The 13,652-nt window shown below is 43.5% G+C and overlaps 1 protein-coding gene across 1 annotated transcript in view; it reads left to right on the top strand.

The window, feature by feature from the left end:
• LOC144608742 (A disintegrin and metalloproteinase with thrombospondin motifs 12-like) overlaps nt 1–13,652 on the top strand; it is a 417,538-nt gene that overhangs the window by 185,946 nt on the left and 217,940 nt on the right. Inside the window, exons 4-5 of the mRNA XM_078426828.1 lie at nt 285–481; nt 9,265–9,348. Coding sequence (XP_078282954.1) covers nt 285–481; nt 9,265–9,348 — 281 coding nt within the window. The remainder of the gene's footprint in view (nt 1–284; nt 482–9,264; nt 9,349–13,652) is intronic.

The following is a 13,652-nucleotide window of genomic DNA, read 5'->3' as shown; positions in this document are numbered from 1 at the left end:
AATACAAACACCCTCAGTGGTGATATTGATGATGGCAACAAAACAATTTGGGAAGATGGGTGGAGATAGGGTTAAATAAAGTGGAGTTCATTGAAGTGTGGTTTATGACCCAATGGATAAGGGCAAAGTTAGCAAGGTTATGGAGATTAAAATCTATGGTGTAAATACAGCAAATGCTTGGGATATTCAACAGGGATTTATGAAGAGAAGAACAGAATGAACATTTTAAGTCAGTGATCAGATGAATGTATTGCTGATACATGTGTCTTTTTTTCTGTGAACAGATACGTTCAGTAATATCCTGAAGACAGAGAGACAGAGGGAGCGATGGGAAGAGACCCATAGAAAAGGGCGCAGAATTTCTCAACGATCAATCAGCAAAGAACGATGGGTTGAAACTTTAGTGGTGGCTGACACTAAAATGATAGAATACCATGGGAGTGAAAACGTGCAGTCATATATCTTTACTATTATAAATATGGTAAGATCAATTAAATATTAATGTACACCCTTGTCTTTTAGAAAATGGGAGCAGGAATAATAAACTAGAGATACAGCGTGCAAACAGGCTCTCCGGCCCAATGAATCCATGCCGACCAACGTTCACCCTTACTCTAGTTTTGTTATCCCAGTTCGCATCCTACACATGAGAGACAATTTACAGAAGTCAATTAATACTAGGTTAATTCCCCGAATGGCGGGACTGTCATATGTTGAAAGACTGGAGCGACTAGGCTTGTATACACTGGCATTTAGAAGGATGAGAGGGGATCTTATCGAAACGTATAAGATTATTAAGGGGTTGGACACGTTATAATAATAATAATAATAAACATTTATTTTATATAGCGCTTTTCCAAATGCTCAAAGACGCTTTACAAAACAGTCATGACATAAAAACAAACAGACGAACTATCCTGACGGAGAAGCGGCGAACAAATAGCGCCAGCGTCCTCTCACGTCAGGGTCCGGCAGTAGACAATAAAGAACACAAGACACACAATTACAATTTTAACACAAACAGCCATCACAGTGATTGCTCCAGGCACACCCTCACTGTGATGGAAGGCAAAGAAAAGTCTTATCTCCTCCTCATTCTTCTCCCGTGGTGCCACGAGGCGATCGAGGCTCCCGACTTTTGAAGCCCCCACCGGGCGATGGAAAGTCCCAGGGCCAAGCCGAGCAGGCCGATGAAGGTCCTGAGCCCCCACCGGGCGATGGAAAGTGCCGCGGCCGAGCCACGCAGGGCGATGAAGGGCCTGCGAGCGGGTCGATCAAACCTCACGCTCCGGGGCGGTCGAAGCTGCTACGGCTGGAGCTCCCGTTAGAGGCAGGAAACATGTTCCCAATGTTGGGAGAGTCCAGAACAAGGGGCCACAGTTTAAGAATAAGGGGTAGGCAATTTAGAACGGAAATGAGGAAAAACTTTTTCAGTTAGAGAGTTGTGAATCTGTGGAATTCTCTGCCTCAGAAGGCAGTGGAGGCCAATTCTCTGAATGCATTCAAGAGAGAGCTAGATAGAGCTCTTAAGGATAGCGGAGTCAGGGGGTATGGGGAGAAGGCAGGAACGAGAATGATCAGCCATGATCAAATTGAATGGCGGTGCTGGCTCGAAGAGCCGACTGGCCTACTCCTGCACCTATTGTCTATTGTCTATTGTCTATAACCTACAAACTTGCACATCTTTGGAATGTGGGAGGAAACCGGAGAAAACCCATGCGGTCACAGAGGTAACATGCAAACGTGTACAGGCGCCCCCACCCCGAGGTCAGGATCGAACCTGGGTCTCTGGTGCTGTGTGGCAGCAGCTCTACCACTGTGCTACTATGCTGCCCATAGTAATGATGCTATCCTTCAGATCTGCTCCTCCATTCAATAAGATCATGGCTGATCTTTACCCCATATTAGCTCTAGATTCCTGATTCTATTGACCTCTGCCTTAAATATTCCCAGTAGCCAAGGTTTCACGGACTCTTGAATTTCCAAAGATTCACAACTCTCCAGGTGAAGAAATATCTTGTTGCCTCTGCTCTGAATAGCCGATCCCTTGCTTTGTGTCACCTGGTTCTGGGCACCTCGGTTAAATGAAACCATCAGCTTTGCTTGGAGCGTTTTGTGTGTTTCAACAAGATCAACAATTTTTGAAATTTCTGACGTATGTTTTCTGCAGTAAAAAAATTTAATGTGATAACTGATTTCAGCACTTCACCAGCTGTAAATGCTCAGAACCACTTTCCGAAGGTATTTATTCACAAAATGCTGGAGTAACTCCAGCATTTTGTTAACGAATACCTTCGATTTGTACCAGCATGTGCAGTTATTTTCTTACACTATTAGAACCACTTTCCCGCTGACTTCTGCTCCTGACACCTGGCGCATTAGTTGATAAGTGGCACTGGACAGTGGTGCAGCGGTAGAGTTGCTGCTTTATAGTGCCAGAGATCTGGGGTCGATCCTGACAATGGTTGCTGTCTTTACAGAGTTTGTCCATTCTCCCTGTCACCGCATGGGTTTTCTCTGGGTGCTCCAGTTTCTTCCCACGTTTCAAAGACGTGCAGCTTTGTTCAGTTTAGAGATACAGCATGGAAAAGGCCCTTCAGCCCATTGGGGCCACGCCGGCCAAGAATCACCCTGTGCACTCATTCTATCCCACTCTCGGGATAATTTGCAGAAGCCAATTAACCTACAAATCTTTGGGAGAAAACTGGAGCACCCGTAGAAAACCCACACGGTCACAGGGAGAACGTGTAAACTCCACACAGGCAGAACTTGTAGTTGGGATTGAACCCGGGTCTCTGGCGATGTAAGGCAGCAAGTCTACTGTTGTGCCACTGTGCTGCACATTAATTGTAGATTAATTGGCTTCTGTAGTGTGCAGGATGTAAAAGTGGGATAAACTTAGAACTAGTATATGGGCGATCGCTGGCCGGTGCAGACTTGGTGGGACTGCCCTTCGATTCCGGGCTTAGTTTCGAAACTAAACGAAGATTTTTTTGTGGGCAAATTATAAGGAGATTCCCAGGAATGGTATATGTTATTCATGAGGAAATGGGGTACACAATTATGACAAACTTGGTTAATGGCAAAAAAAACAGGGGCATAGATTTACAATCTTTGAACCCAGGTCTCTGACACTGTAAGGCAGCAACTCTACCACTGTGTCACAGTGCCACCCTTAGTACTGCCCAGTCCAGGCCCTGTAACTCTAGTTTCCTTCTTGGGTTTTAATTTATTTCATAAACAACTTATTGCAATTACTGCTGGATGAATCAAGTACCGGTAAGGGCTCTGCTGATGCATTCATTGTGTCAAGGGTGAAGGTAAATTCTGTCCACACCTATTTCTCTGTTCCATTTCTGCCTGGAATGAAACTTGGTTTAAAATGTAGGAAAATGCCAGTCGGAGAAAATGTGATAGAGTGGAAATTGTGTCGAAGAGGGTTTACAAGGTGTGCAATTGGCTGCGGGGATATGTTACCTTCTGAATATGTTGGTGTAATCACGACATCCCTGGGGAAGTGCTGACAATCGCATACTTTGCAATGCAGGAATGTCACTGGGAGAGACATTTTTCAACTGTGAAGTACAGAAATTTAAATTCTGTTACGTTTTCATGTCATATCCAGTTTATTGATGAATTAATTGACAAGGTGTTGACAGAGGAACTGCAATTTCTTTTCATGGCATCATATCATATCATATCATATCATATATATACAGCGCGGAAACAGGCCTTTTCGGTCCACCAAGTCTGCACCGCCCAGCGATCCCCGCACATTAACACTATCCTACACCCACTAGGGACAATTTTTACATTTACCCAGCCAATTAACCTACATACCTGGAGGGCATGATTGGAGGGAAGAGAAATATCAACTGGGTCTGATTGCAGTCGAGTGATCCCGGTTGGAAAGGACGCGTGCTGTTATTGAACACGGACTTGTTTGAGTCCAGCTGTGATCATCCATCAGAAAAACAGCAGCTGATGTATTTTTCCTGACCATTCACTGTCCAAAGGAGTAGCCTGTACTAAACCCAGTCACTTATTTTGTAGTTAGCTTTCGGCATGTGGACAGAAGCACAGCTTGTAAAAATGCTGCCTCGAAGTTCCAGTGATCCTGGCACTATTTTGTCATTTATTCCGTGACTGTGTGTATTTTCGCCAAGTACTCTGATTTCCTCTCGCATTCCACAACATGCGGGTGGGTGGGTTGGTCACTGTACATTGCACCTACTGTGTCGGTAACTCGTAGAACTTGATGGGGGGGAGGGAACGGGGACGGGGGACGACGACACATGAGGGGCAATGCAGGCAGAATAAAATGGGATTCCTGCAAGATGATTGATTGTAAATGGATAGGAACCTAACTGCAGATGCTGGTTCAAATTGAAGGTAGACACAAAATGCTGGAATAACTCAGCGGGTCAGGCAGCATCTGAGGAGAGAAGGAATGGGTGACGTTTTGGGTCGAGACCCTTCTTCGGGCTGATGTCAGGGGAGGGGGCGGGACAAAGATAGGATGTAGTAGGAGACAGGAAGACAGTGGGAGAACTGGGAGAGTTGGAGGGCAGGAGGAATCACTGAGGGAGAGCATGTTGCTAAATTCTCATCGGCCAGCACTTCATTATTTTAACATCATCTTTTCACACAGCTTACTATCTCTTCTGCTGATGATTCCCGAGGGCCAAAATTAATTCATCCCTGGAATTAGCGTGATCTATTATTTCTTCTTTGGCTCATTCAGTCTTGGTTATTTCTTGTATACATCCTCTGATCTTCAGCTCACATTACAATGGCTGAACACTGAGAATCACAAGATACAAATAGGGGGAAATTCTGCCTTTTACGTCCACTGACTCCACTTTTGAATATTGAGAGAAATTCGTCCTATCATTATCCTAATGGTTGTCGTGTCACCATTCATCAGGATGAACTTGAATGCATAAAATATACTTTGCATGAAACAATTTGCATGAAATGTCAAACAACTGATCGAGGTACTAAACTCATTCTGAGCATTTAAAGTCTATGGATAAGAATGCATACAGCTTACTGTTGCATCTAATGTTTACCATTAGTGGATGCGTTCCTCATTTAAATTGTGATCTTACTTCATACATTCTTGTATTCTACTATATTGCGTTACCAATATGCAGTGCGTCTATACAAACCTTAGAGACGTCACCTAGCATGGCAAAACATGTCCATGGGAGTAGAGTTCAGTTTTAAGAAAAGTCTACACGCATTAATTATAATAACCAATGCAGAACTTTGACATGTAATTCAATGGGTATGATATTTGCAAAATAAAATGGAAATGTGTGATTTTGTGTGTGATTAAAGGTAGACACAAAAAGCTGGAGTAACTCAGCAGGCCAGGCAGCTTCTCTGGAGAGAAGGAGTGAGTGACGTTTTCGGTCGAGACCCTTCTTCTTATGTGTGATTAAGTTTGCTCGCAGTCAAAATATCATCCCATATATCTCCAGATGCAGTTCAGTATCAGATTTTGTTTGATAAAAAACTCGTATAAAGCGACTGAATATTAAAGTTACTATGTTTGAAGGTGGAAAATAAGCATGTCATTTTCTTTGTAGAAGTTTGGAATTGCACAGGTCAACAGCACAGCAGGAGACATATGACTCAGCACATCCCTGCCTGTCAAGTATTGACGAGCACTTCCTGCTCCATATGTTTGCAGGTTATGGCTTTTCAAGAGCACAATCTGCCGTTCCAGTGTACTCTATTACTTATCGGACCTGAGAGACAATTTCTATTCTCAGTGTGAATCGACCTGTTTGTAATCTTGGTTATATCCATCCCTGACCTGAGCCTCTCATCAGATGTCTGCACTGTCATTAAGGCCTCTTATTTCCACCACTATCCAATGAGGCACCAGCTGCTGAAAATGTGATCAATTTTCTTGTTACATATAACATATAACATATAACAACTACAACATGGAAACAGGCCTGTCCGGCCCTACCAGTCCACGCCGACCATTCTCCCTGACCTAGTCTCATCTACCTGCACTCAGACCATAACCCTCTAATCCCCTCTCATCCATATACCTATCCAATTTACTCTTAAATAATAAAATCGAGCCAGCCTCCACCACTTCCACCGGAAGCCCATTCCATACAGCCACAACCCTCTGAGTAAAGAAGTTCCCCCTCATGTTACCCCTAAACCTTTGTCCCTCAATTCTGAAGCTATGTCCCCTTGTTGGAATCTTCCCCACTCTCAAAGGGAAAAGCCTACCCACGTCAACTCTGTCCGTCCCTCTCAGAATTTAAAAAACCTCTATCAAGTCCCCCCTCAACCTTCTACGCTCCAAAGAATAAAGACCCAACCTGTTCAACCTCTCTCTGTAGCCTAAGTGCTGAAACCCAGGCAACATTCTAGTAAATCTCCTCTGTACCCTCTCCATTTTGTCGATATCCTTCCTATAATTTGGCGACCAGAACTGCACACCATACTCCAGATTCGGCCTCACCAATGCCCTGTACAATTTCAACATTACATCCCAACTTCTATACTCGATGCTCTGATTTATAAAGGCAAGCATACCAAACGCCTTCTTCACCACCCTATCCACATGAGATTCCACCTTCAGGGAACAATGCACAGTTATTCCCAGATCCCTCTGTTCCACTGCATTCCTCAATTCCCTACCATTTACCCTGTACGTCCTATTTTGATTTGTCCTACCAAAATGCAGCACCTCACACTTATCAGCATTAAACTACATCTGCCATCTTTCAGCCCACCCTTCCAAAAGGCCCAAGTCTCTCTGTAGACTTTGAAAATCTACCTCACTATCAACTACTCCACCTATCTTAGTATCATCTGCATATTTACTAATCCAATTTGCCACACCATCATCCAGATCATTAATGTAAATGACAAACAACAGTGGACCCAACACAGATCCTTGGGGCACTCCACTAGACACTGGCCTCCAACCTGACATACAATTGTCAACCGTTACCCTCTGGTATCTCCCATTCAGCCATTGTTGAATCCATCTTGCAACCTCACTATTAACACCCAACGATTTAACCTTCTTAATCAACCTTCCATGTGGAACCTTGTCAAATGCCTTACTGAAGTCCATATAGACAACATCCACAGCCTTGCCCTTATCAATTTCCCTGGTAACCTCTTCAAAAAATTCAAGAAGATTAGTCAAACATGACCTTCCAGGCACAAATCCATGTTGACTGTTTCTAATCAGGCCTTGATTATCCAAATAATTATATATATTGTCCCTAAGTATCTTTTCCATTAATTTTCCCACCACAGACGTCTGGATTTAACTATTTCATCACACTCCCATGCAACAATGGCAACCAGTTAATTGACATCTCAGTTTTACAATACTCTTCCTTGAATTCGGCTACATTTACTTGTACTCATGGACTTATTCATCCAGTTCTATATCCTTCTGAAATATTTAAGGGATTGGTAGTTTTGCAGTTGTTACTGACTGGTATCGAGACACCTTGACAATTTATCAGTAGGCATGATTACTAAACTCATGAAACATATCCGGTTCACAGGCGTCCTCTGGGAAGGAAATCAGCGATCCTTACCAGCTCTGGCCTGAGTGTGACTACAGACCCACCCATGTGGTTAACCCTTAACTGCGGCTCAAAATGATCCAGCTTCGATTGGTACTCAAAGCGACATTCTGTGAGGAAATGGGGGAAAAAATCAGTATGGCTCAAATGATACTGTCCTGAGCAGGTCTGAAATTGATCCTTTCACTGCTGATGGCCATTAGGTTTTAGTTTAGAGATACAGTGCGGAAACAGGCCCTTCGGCCCACCGAGTCAGCACACTAACACTATCCTACACACACTAGGGACAATTTACAATTTTTACCAAGCCAATTAGCCGACAAACCTGTACATCTTTGTGCGGGTGACTTGACTTGACTTGACTTGAGGAAACCAGAAAACACATGTAGGTCACGGGGGAGAATGTACAAAATTCCATATAGACAGCACCCCTAGTCAGGATCGATCCCGGGTCTCTGGCACTGTAAGGCAGCAACTCTACTGCTGTGCCACTGTGCCACCCATCCTTCTATGTAAATGGTTGCAGGATCTGGAATTCATTCAATAAACCTTCCATCTTTGCACTTCCCTTTCCCACTTTGAGATGTTTCTTAAAATTAAATCATTTAACCAGCTAATGAATATCATCCCTAATATCTTCTTGTGTGGTTCAGTATCAAATTTTGTTTCATAAAACTCTTATAAAGTGACTGAAGATATATCTTAGTATATTTGAAGGTGGAAAATAAAGATCTTGTTTTCTTTGGAGAAGTTTGGAATTGTAGATATCACAAAATGCTGGAGTAACTCAGCAGGTCAGGCAGCATCTAGGAGAGAAGGAATGGGCGACGTTTCGGGTCGAGACCCTTCTTCAGACTGAAGATTTGGAATTGTAGAAAACAGTAACACTTTGGAGGCAGATGTCTCATCACATCCATGCCGGCCAAGTATGGACTAGCATTTCTTGCTCGATCCATATGTTTTTAGGTTTATGACTTTAGGAGATCATCCTAACACATGGCATCCCTGTGTGATATCTCAGCTGCACGGAGGCAGAGAGGAAAACTCTTCAGCGGGTAGTCCATAGAGCTCAGAAGACTATCGAAACACAGCTACCAGCCTTGGAGGGCATCTACAACACACGATGCCTCAGAAAAGCCACCAGCATCCACAAAGACTACTCACACCCCTGCAACAATCTGTTCGAACTTCTACCATCGGGCAGACGCTACAAGGCCTTCTACGCCCGCACCTCCAGACTCAGGAACAGCTTCATCCCCAGGGCCATAGCTGCTATGAACCAGTCCTGCTGAGCCGGATGGTCACATCGCACAGTGAACCGGCACGGATCTACTTGCACTTTATTCTGTTTTAAAACTGTTCTAATTTGTTTCATTGGGTTGTTTAAATTAATACTGATTAGCTAATTGATTTATTGCATCGTATGGGAGGCGCATTCCCAATCTCGTTGTACCCCTGTACAATGACAGTAAAGATATATTGTATTGTATTGTATTATTACTCTGCTGTTCCTCTAGGGTCTGCGAGAGAAGCCAATGCCTTTGAACTTGTGCAAAATAATCAGTCATTCATTCGCCAAGGTTAATGTAAGGTAGCGGTGGTTGGATACGATATGTTTCAATCTGTGTTTGTGAGTTTGTGAACTGAAGAACCTATTAATTTCTCTCTCATCACATTGCCACAGGTTGCAAGCTTGTTCCATCATCCTAGTATTGGCAATGCAATCCACATTGTGTTGGTGCGTCTCATTTTACTAGAAGAAGAAGAGGTATTTTTATTTTTATTTTTATTTTTCATGTTAACTTTTATTTAATCAAGTTGTTTATAAAATTGAAGTTGAGCAATTTAAGATTATGATTTGAGAATTCATGTTTTATTTACTTGTGTAGTCTACAGGAAGAAAAAAATATTGTACACAACGCAACTCATTCGGCTTGCAGTATCCTTAACGTTTATTATTTAGGATCACATTTCCAAATAGTGTTTCTTCAGCTCTCTTTCTCAATTATGGTGCTCCAAGGAATTTGGATCTAATATACATTACGGGCTCTACCCTTCCTTGGTCATCTGTTGCCGGCCCTGATTTGTTCTGACCTTTTCCAACCTCTCCAAAGGGGAGGGAGGTTTCGGGGGGATGTGAGAAAGAACTTTTTCACCCAGAGGGTGGTTGGAGTCTGGAACTCACTGCCTGGGGTGGTGGTGGAGGCGGGAACACTCACAACGTTTAAGAGGCATTTGGATGGGCACTTGAAATGCTACAACATTCAGGGCTACGGTCCAAATGCAGGAAAATGGGATTAAAATTAGACTGTGTTTGGTAACGGGCGGCGCGGACACGATGGGCCGAAGGGCCTCTTTCTGTGCTGTAGGACTCTAGGACTCGTCTCCCCAACTCCTCCTTCGCTCCCGCCGCCCTCTTTATTTTCAGTCTGAAGAATGATTCCGACCCGAAATGTCAACTATTCCTTTTCTCCAGAGATGCTGCCTGACCTGCTGGGTTACTCCAGCACTTTGTGTCTATCTTCGGTCTAAACCAGCATCTGCAGTTCCTTCCTACACATGAATTAAGATTAAAATGTTCATGTCATTTCTACACAGGCAGACACCAAACAATTCCCCTAAAGCATTACGTTTCAATGGGATCCTTTCTCTTACTTTGTACTTTTATTATTCAAATAGTATTCTCTTGTCTACTTTTGCCAGAAAGAGCACTGAATTATAGCATAAGTCACATTGCAAAGCCTTGCAGCAATAGAACAAAACTCCAGAAGTTAGTGAAAGATAATTGGCCAGGGCTTGCATGTTAAATGGCCCTGTGGTGTGCCACAGTAAAGATGTGAAGGTTGATGTAACCCACGATTAATAGCAAGATTGCAAATAACTAAAGGTAGTGTCCAAAGATGACAAAGTGAAATGAAATTCAAAGTTAAACTCCCATTATTGATGCTTTATGCCTGTCTTTACTCCGGTCAAAATTTGCATTGAAGACTTGCCATCTCTGTTAATGGTGTGTCATCAGCAAAATAGGAAACCAGGTCATTGATTGAAGGATGCTGAATAGATAATCAAACAATGTTTTAAATATTTTACATAATTTTAAATAAATTAAGCAGTAGATTAAAACAATGATGCCTGTCTGTTAGATAGAGCTCTAGGGGCTAGCGGAATGGGGAGAAGGCAGGCACGGGTTACTGATTGTGGATGATCAGCCATGATCACAATGAATGGCGGTGCTGGCTCGAAGGGCCAAATGGCCTCCTCCTGCACATATTTTCTATGTTTCTATGTCTGTATTTAACGTTTTTTAAACTTATCAAAGCAAAAAAAATCAATTTCAAAATTTCACAACATTGAGACCTCATTCCAGAGATCTCTCCATAAAATGTCTATTTGAATAATGAACATAATGCCCCGTGTAGAATAAACTGCACTTAACCTAGTTAAGTAAACATGAGTATCGGTTATACCCAATGTGTGTCCATGGTTACAGCTGGAGTATAATCAACACAAGCAATTAATTAGGTTTCCAGTGGTTTGCCTGGCAAAAATCCATTCGTCTCGTCTCTTCGGGCATTGATTTGTGATGTGAATGGAACTTGAATGGGAAGAATCCCAGCCTTTTAATGAAACTATGGGAATAGATAGCTCGCCACTGAAATTAATGTTTATTTAATGTTTGTGTTTTCTGGGTTTTTGATGTAGTTCATAAATCGGCAATACTTAAATTGAATGTGAAAGCAGTTTGTAGTTAGATTATGCTTGCAATAATTTCTGAAAATGGACCTAGGCATTTCCAAGCCCATTTACCATCAACACAAGTGATACTTGCCCAGAATCAGTTGTACAGCAAATTGTGTTATCAGGAGACACGAGAGACTGCCGATGCTGGAATTTGGTCCTAAATACAAACTGGAGGTGGAACTCACTGGGTTTAGTCCACCGAAAACCATGCCGACCAGCGATCCCCGCATATTAACACTATCCTACACACATTAGGGACAATTTTTACATTTACCAAGCCAATTTACCTACAAACCTGTACATCTTTAGAGTGTAGGAGGAAAACGAAGATCTCGGGGAAAACCCATGCAGGTACTGGGGAGAACGTACAAACTCCGTACAAACAGTACCCGTAGTCCGGATCGAACCGGATCTGTCGCTGCAAGCACTGTAAGGCACCAACTTTACCGCTGTGCCATGTGCCATGTGCCATCGAGTAGCATCTGTAGATGGGGGAGGGAATTGGGGAATTGTCAATGATTTGGGTCAAGACTTTGCATCAGGACTGAGAGTGGAGAGGTAAGATGGGTAAGGTAAAGAAGAGATGGGGAGTGGTGAAGCAGATGTTGGTAGATGATAGACACAAGGAACTGCAGATGCTGAAATGTTCTACGCTGGCGGATGGTAGCTAGACTATGGAGGATTGAGAGCAGATGGAACCAGGTGGCAGTGGGATAGGGATAAAGTTGGGAGAGGCAGGCAAGTAGGTGATAGGTGGAAGCAGACAATGGAAAAAGTTGGAAGGATTCAGGGAGGGGATGGTTAAGGGGGAATAAGCAGGGACACAATTGCTGCAAGTGTTTGAATTTGCTAAGCGCGACACAGTGGCGCAGCTGGTAGAGCTGCTGCTTTGCAGTGCCAGAGACAAGGGTTTCTTCCAGACCTTGGTTGCTGGCTGTGGGTTTCCTCCAACATCCCAAAGACATGCAGATTTGCAGGTTCATTGGCCTCTGTAAATTGCCCCTAGTGTGTGTGGAGTGGATGAGAAGTGGGATAAAATAGAACTCGTTGAATGTGGTGATAGATAGTTGGCACGGAGTCGGTAGACCAAAGGGCTGGTTTCCATGCTGTATGTCTCAATCAATTCAATCAACCAAGTAAGGAAGGTGATAATATAAACCATAAAGAGAGAGCTGAAGGGCAAATGGAATCAGATGGGGGAGCGGATCATGCCGGTAAAATGTGAGAGTAGTTGGATGGAACCAGGAGGGGCAGGGGAATTAAAATGGGTGATGGTGATGGAGGAACTTGGAAGAGTACAGAAAAGGGAACAAAAATGGGGGAACCCTCTGGCAGTAGATTGGAAGGAACTGCCCTTCATCTCTCCCTTGATGATTCCCATTATCACCTTACTTACCTATTAGATTTCAGCACTCGTAGCCTTTGTGTCATTGTTTATCACACGCCAAACAGCGGTTCCCACTTGGCCTTTCTTCCACCTGGCTCAATCTGCTTTTTTTTCCCCTTGTCTGTTACCACGTATTCCTCACTTGGCTTTATCTTCCAATTTTACTCTGCTCCTCCCCATCTGCCCCTCATCCTTCACGCCCTCTTGGTCTATCACCTACCGGCTCCTGCCTCACTCCTCTCCTCTCTCTTTTCCAACCATCTTCCATTCCACACTTAGGGCTTTCCACTCTCTGCCCTGGTACTGGGTCTATAATTCTTTCCCCCCATTCGGATGCTGTTCGATCTGCTGATTTCCTCCAGTATTTTGTTTTTTTATGAATGACTTCTACAATGACATAGAAACATAGAAACATAGAAAATAGGTGCAGGAGTAGGCCATTCGGCCCTTCGAGCCTGCACCGCCATTCAATATGATCATGGCTGATCATCCAGCTCAGTAACCTATACCTGCCTTCTCTCCATACCCCCTGATCCCTTTAGCCACAAGGGCCACATCTAACTCCCTCTTAAATATAGCCAATGAACTGGCCTCAACTACCTTCTGTGGCAGAGAATTCCACAGACTCACCACTCTCTGTGTGAAGAAATGTTTTCTCATCTCGGTCCTAAAAGACTTCCCCCTTATCCTTAAGCTGTGACCCCTGGTTCTGGACTCCCCCAACATCGGGAACAATCTTCCCACATCTAGCCTCTCCAACCCCTTAAGAATTTTATATGTTTCTATAAGATCCCCCCTCAGTCTTCTAAATTCCAGCGAGTACAAGCCTAGTCTATCCAGTCTTTCTTCATATGAAAGTCCCGCCATCCTAGGGATCAATCTGGTGAACCTTCTCTGTACTCCCTCTAAGGCAAGAACGTCTTTCCTCAGATTAGGAGACCAAA

Source organism: Rhinoraja longicauda, chromosome 1 (assembly GCF_053455715.1).
Source record: "Rhinoraja longicauda isolate Sanriku21f chromosome 1, sRhiLon1.1, whole genome shotgun sequence".
NCBI lineage: Eukaryota > Metazoa > Chordata > Chondrichthyes > Rajiformes > Arhynchobatidae > Rhinoraja > Rhinoraja longicauda.
This window is presented reverse-complemented; position numbering and strand designations above follow the sequence as displayed.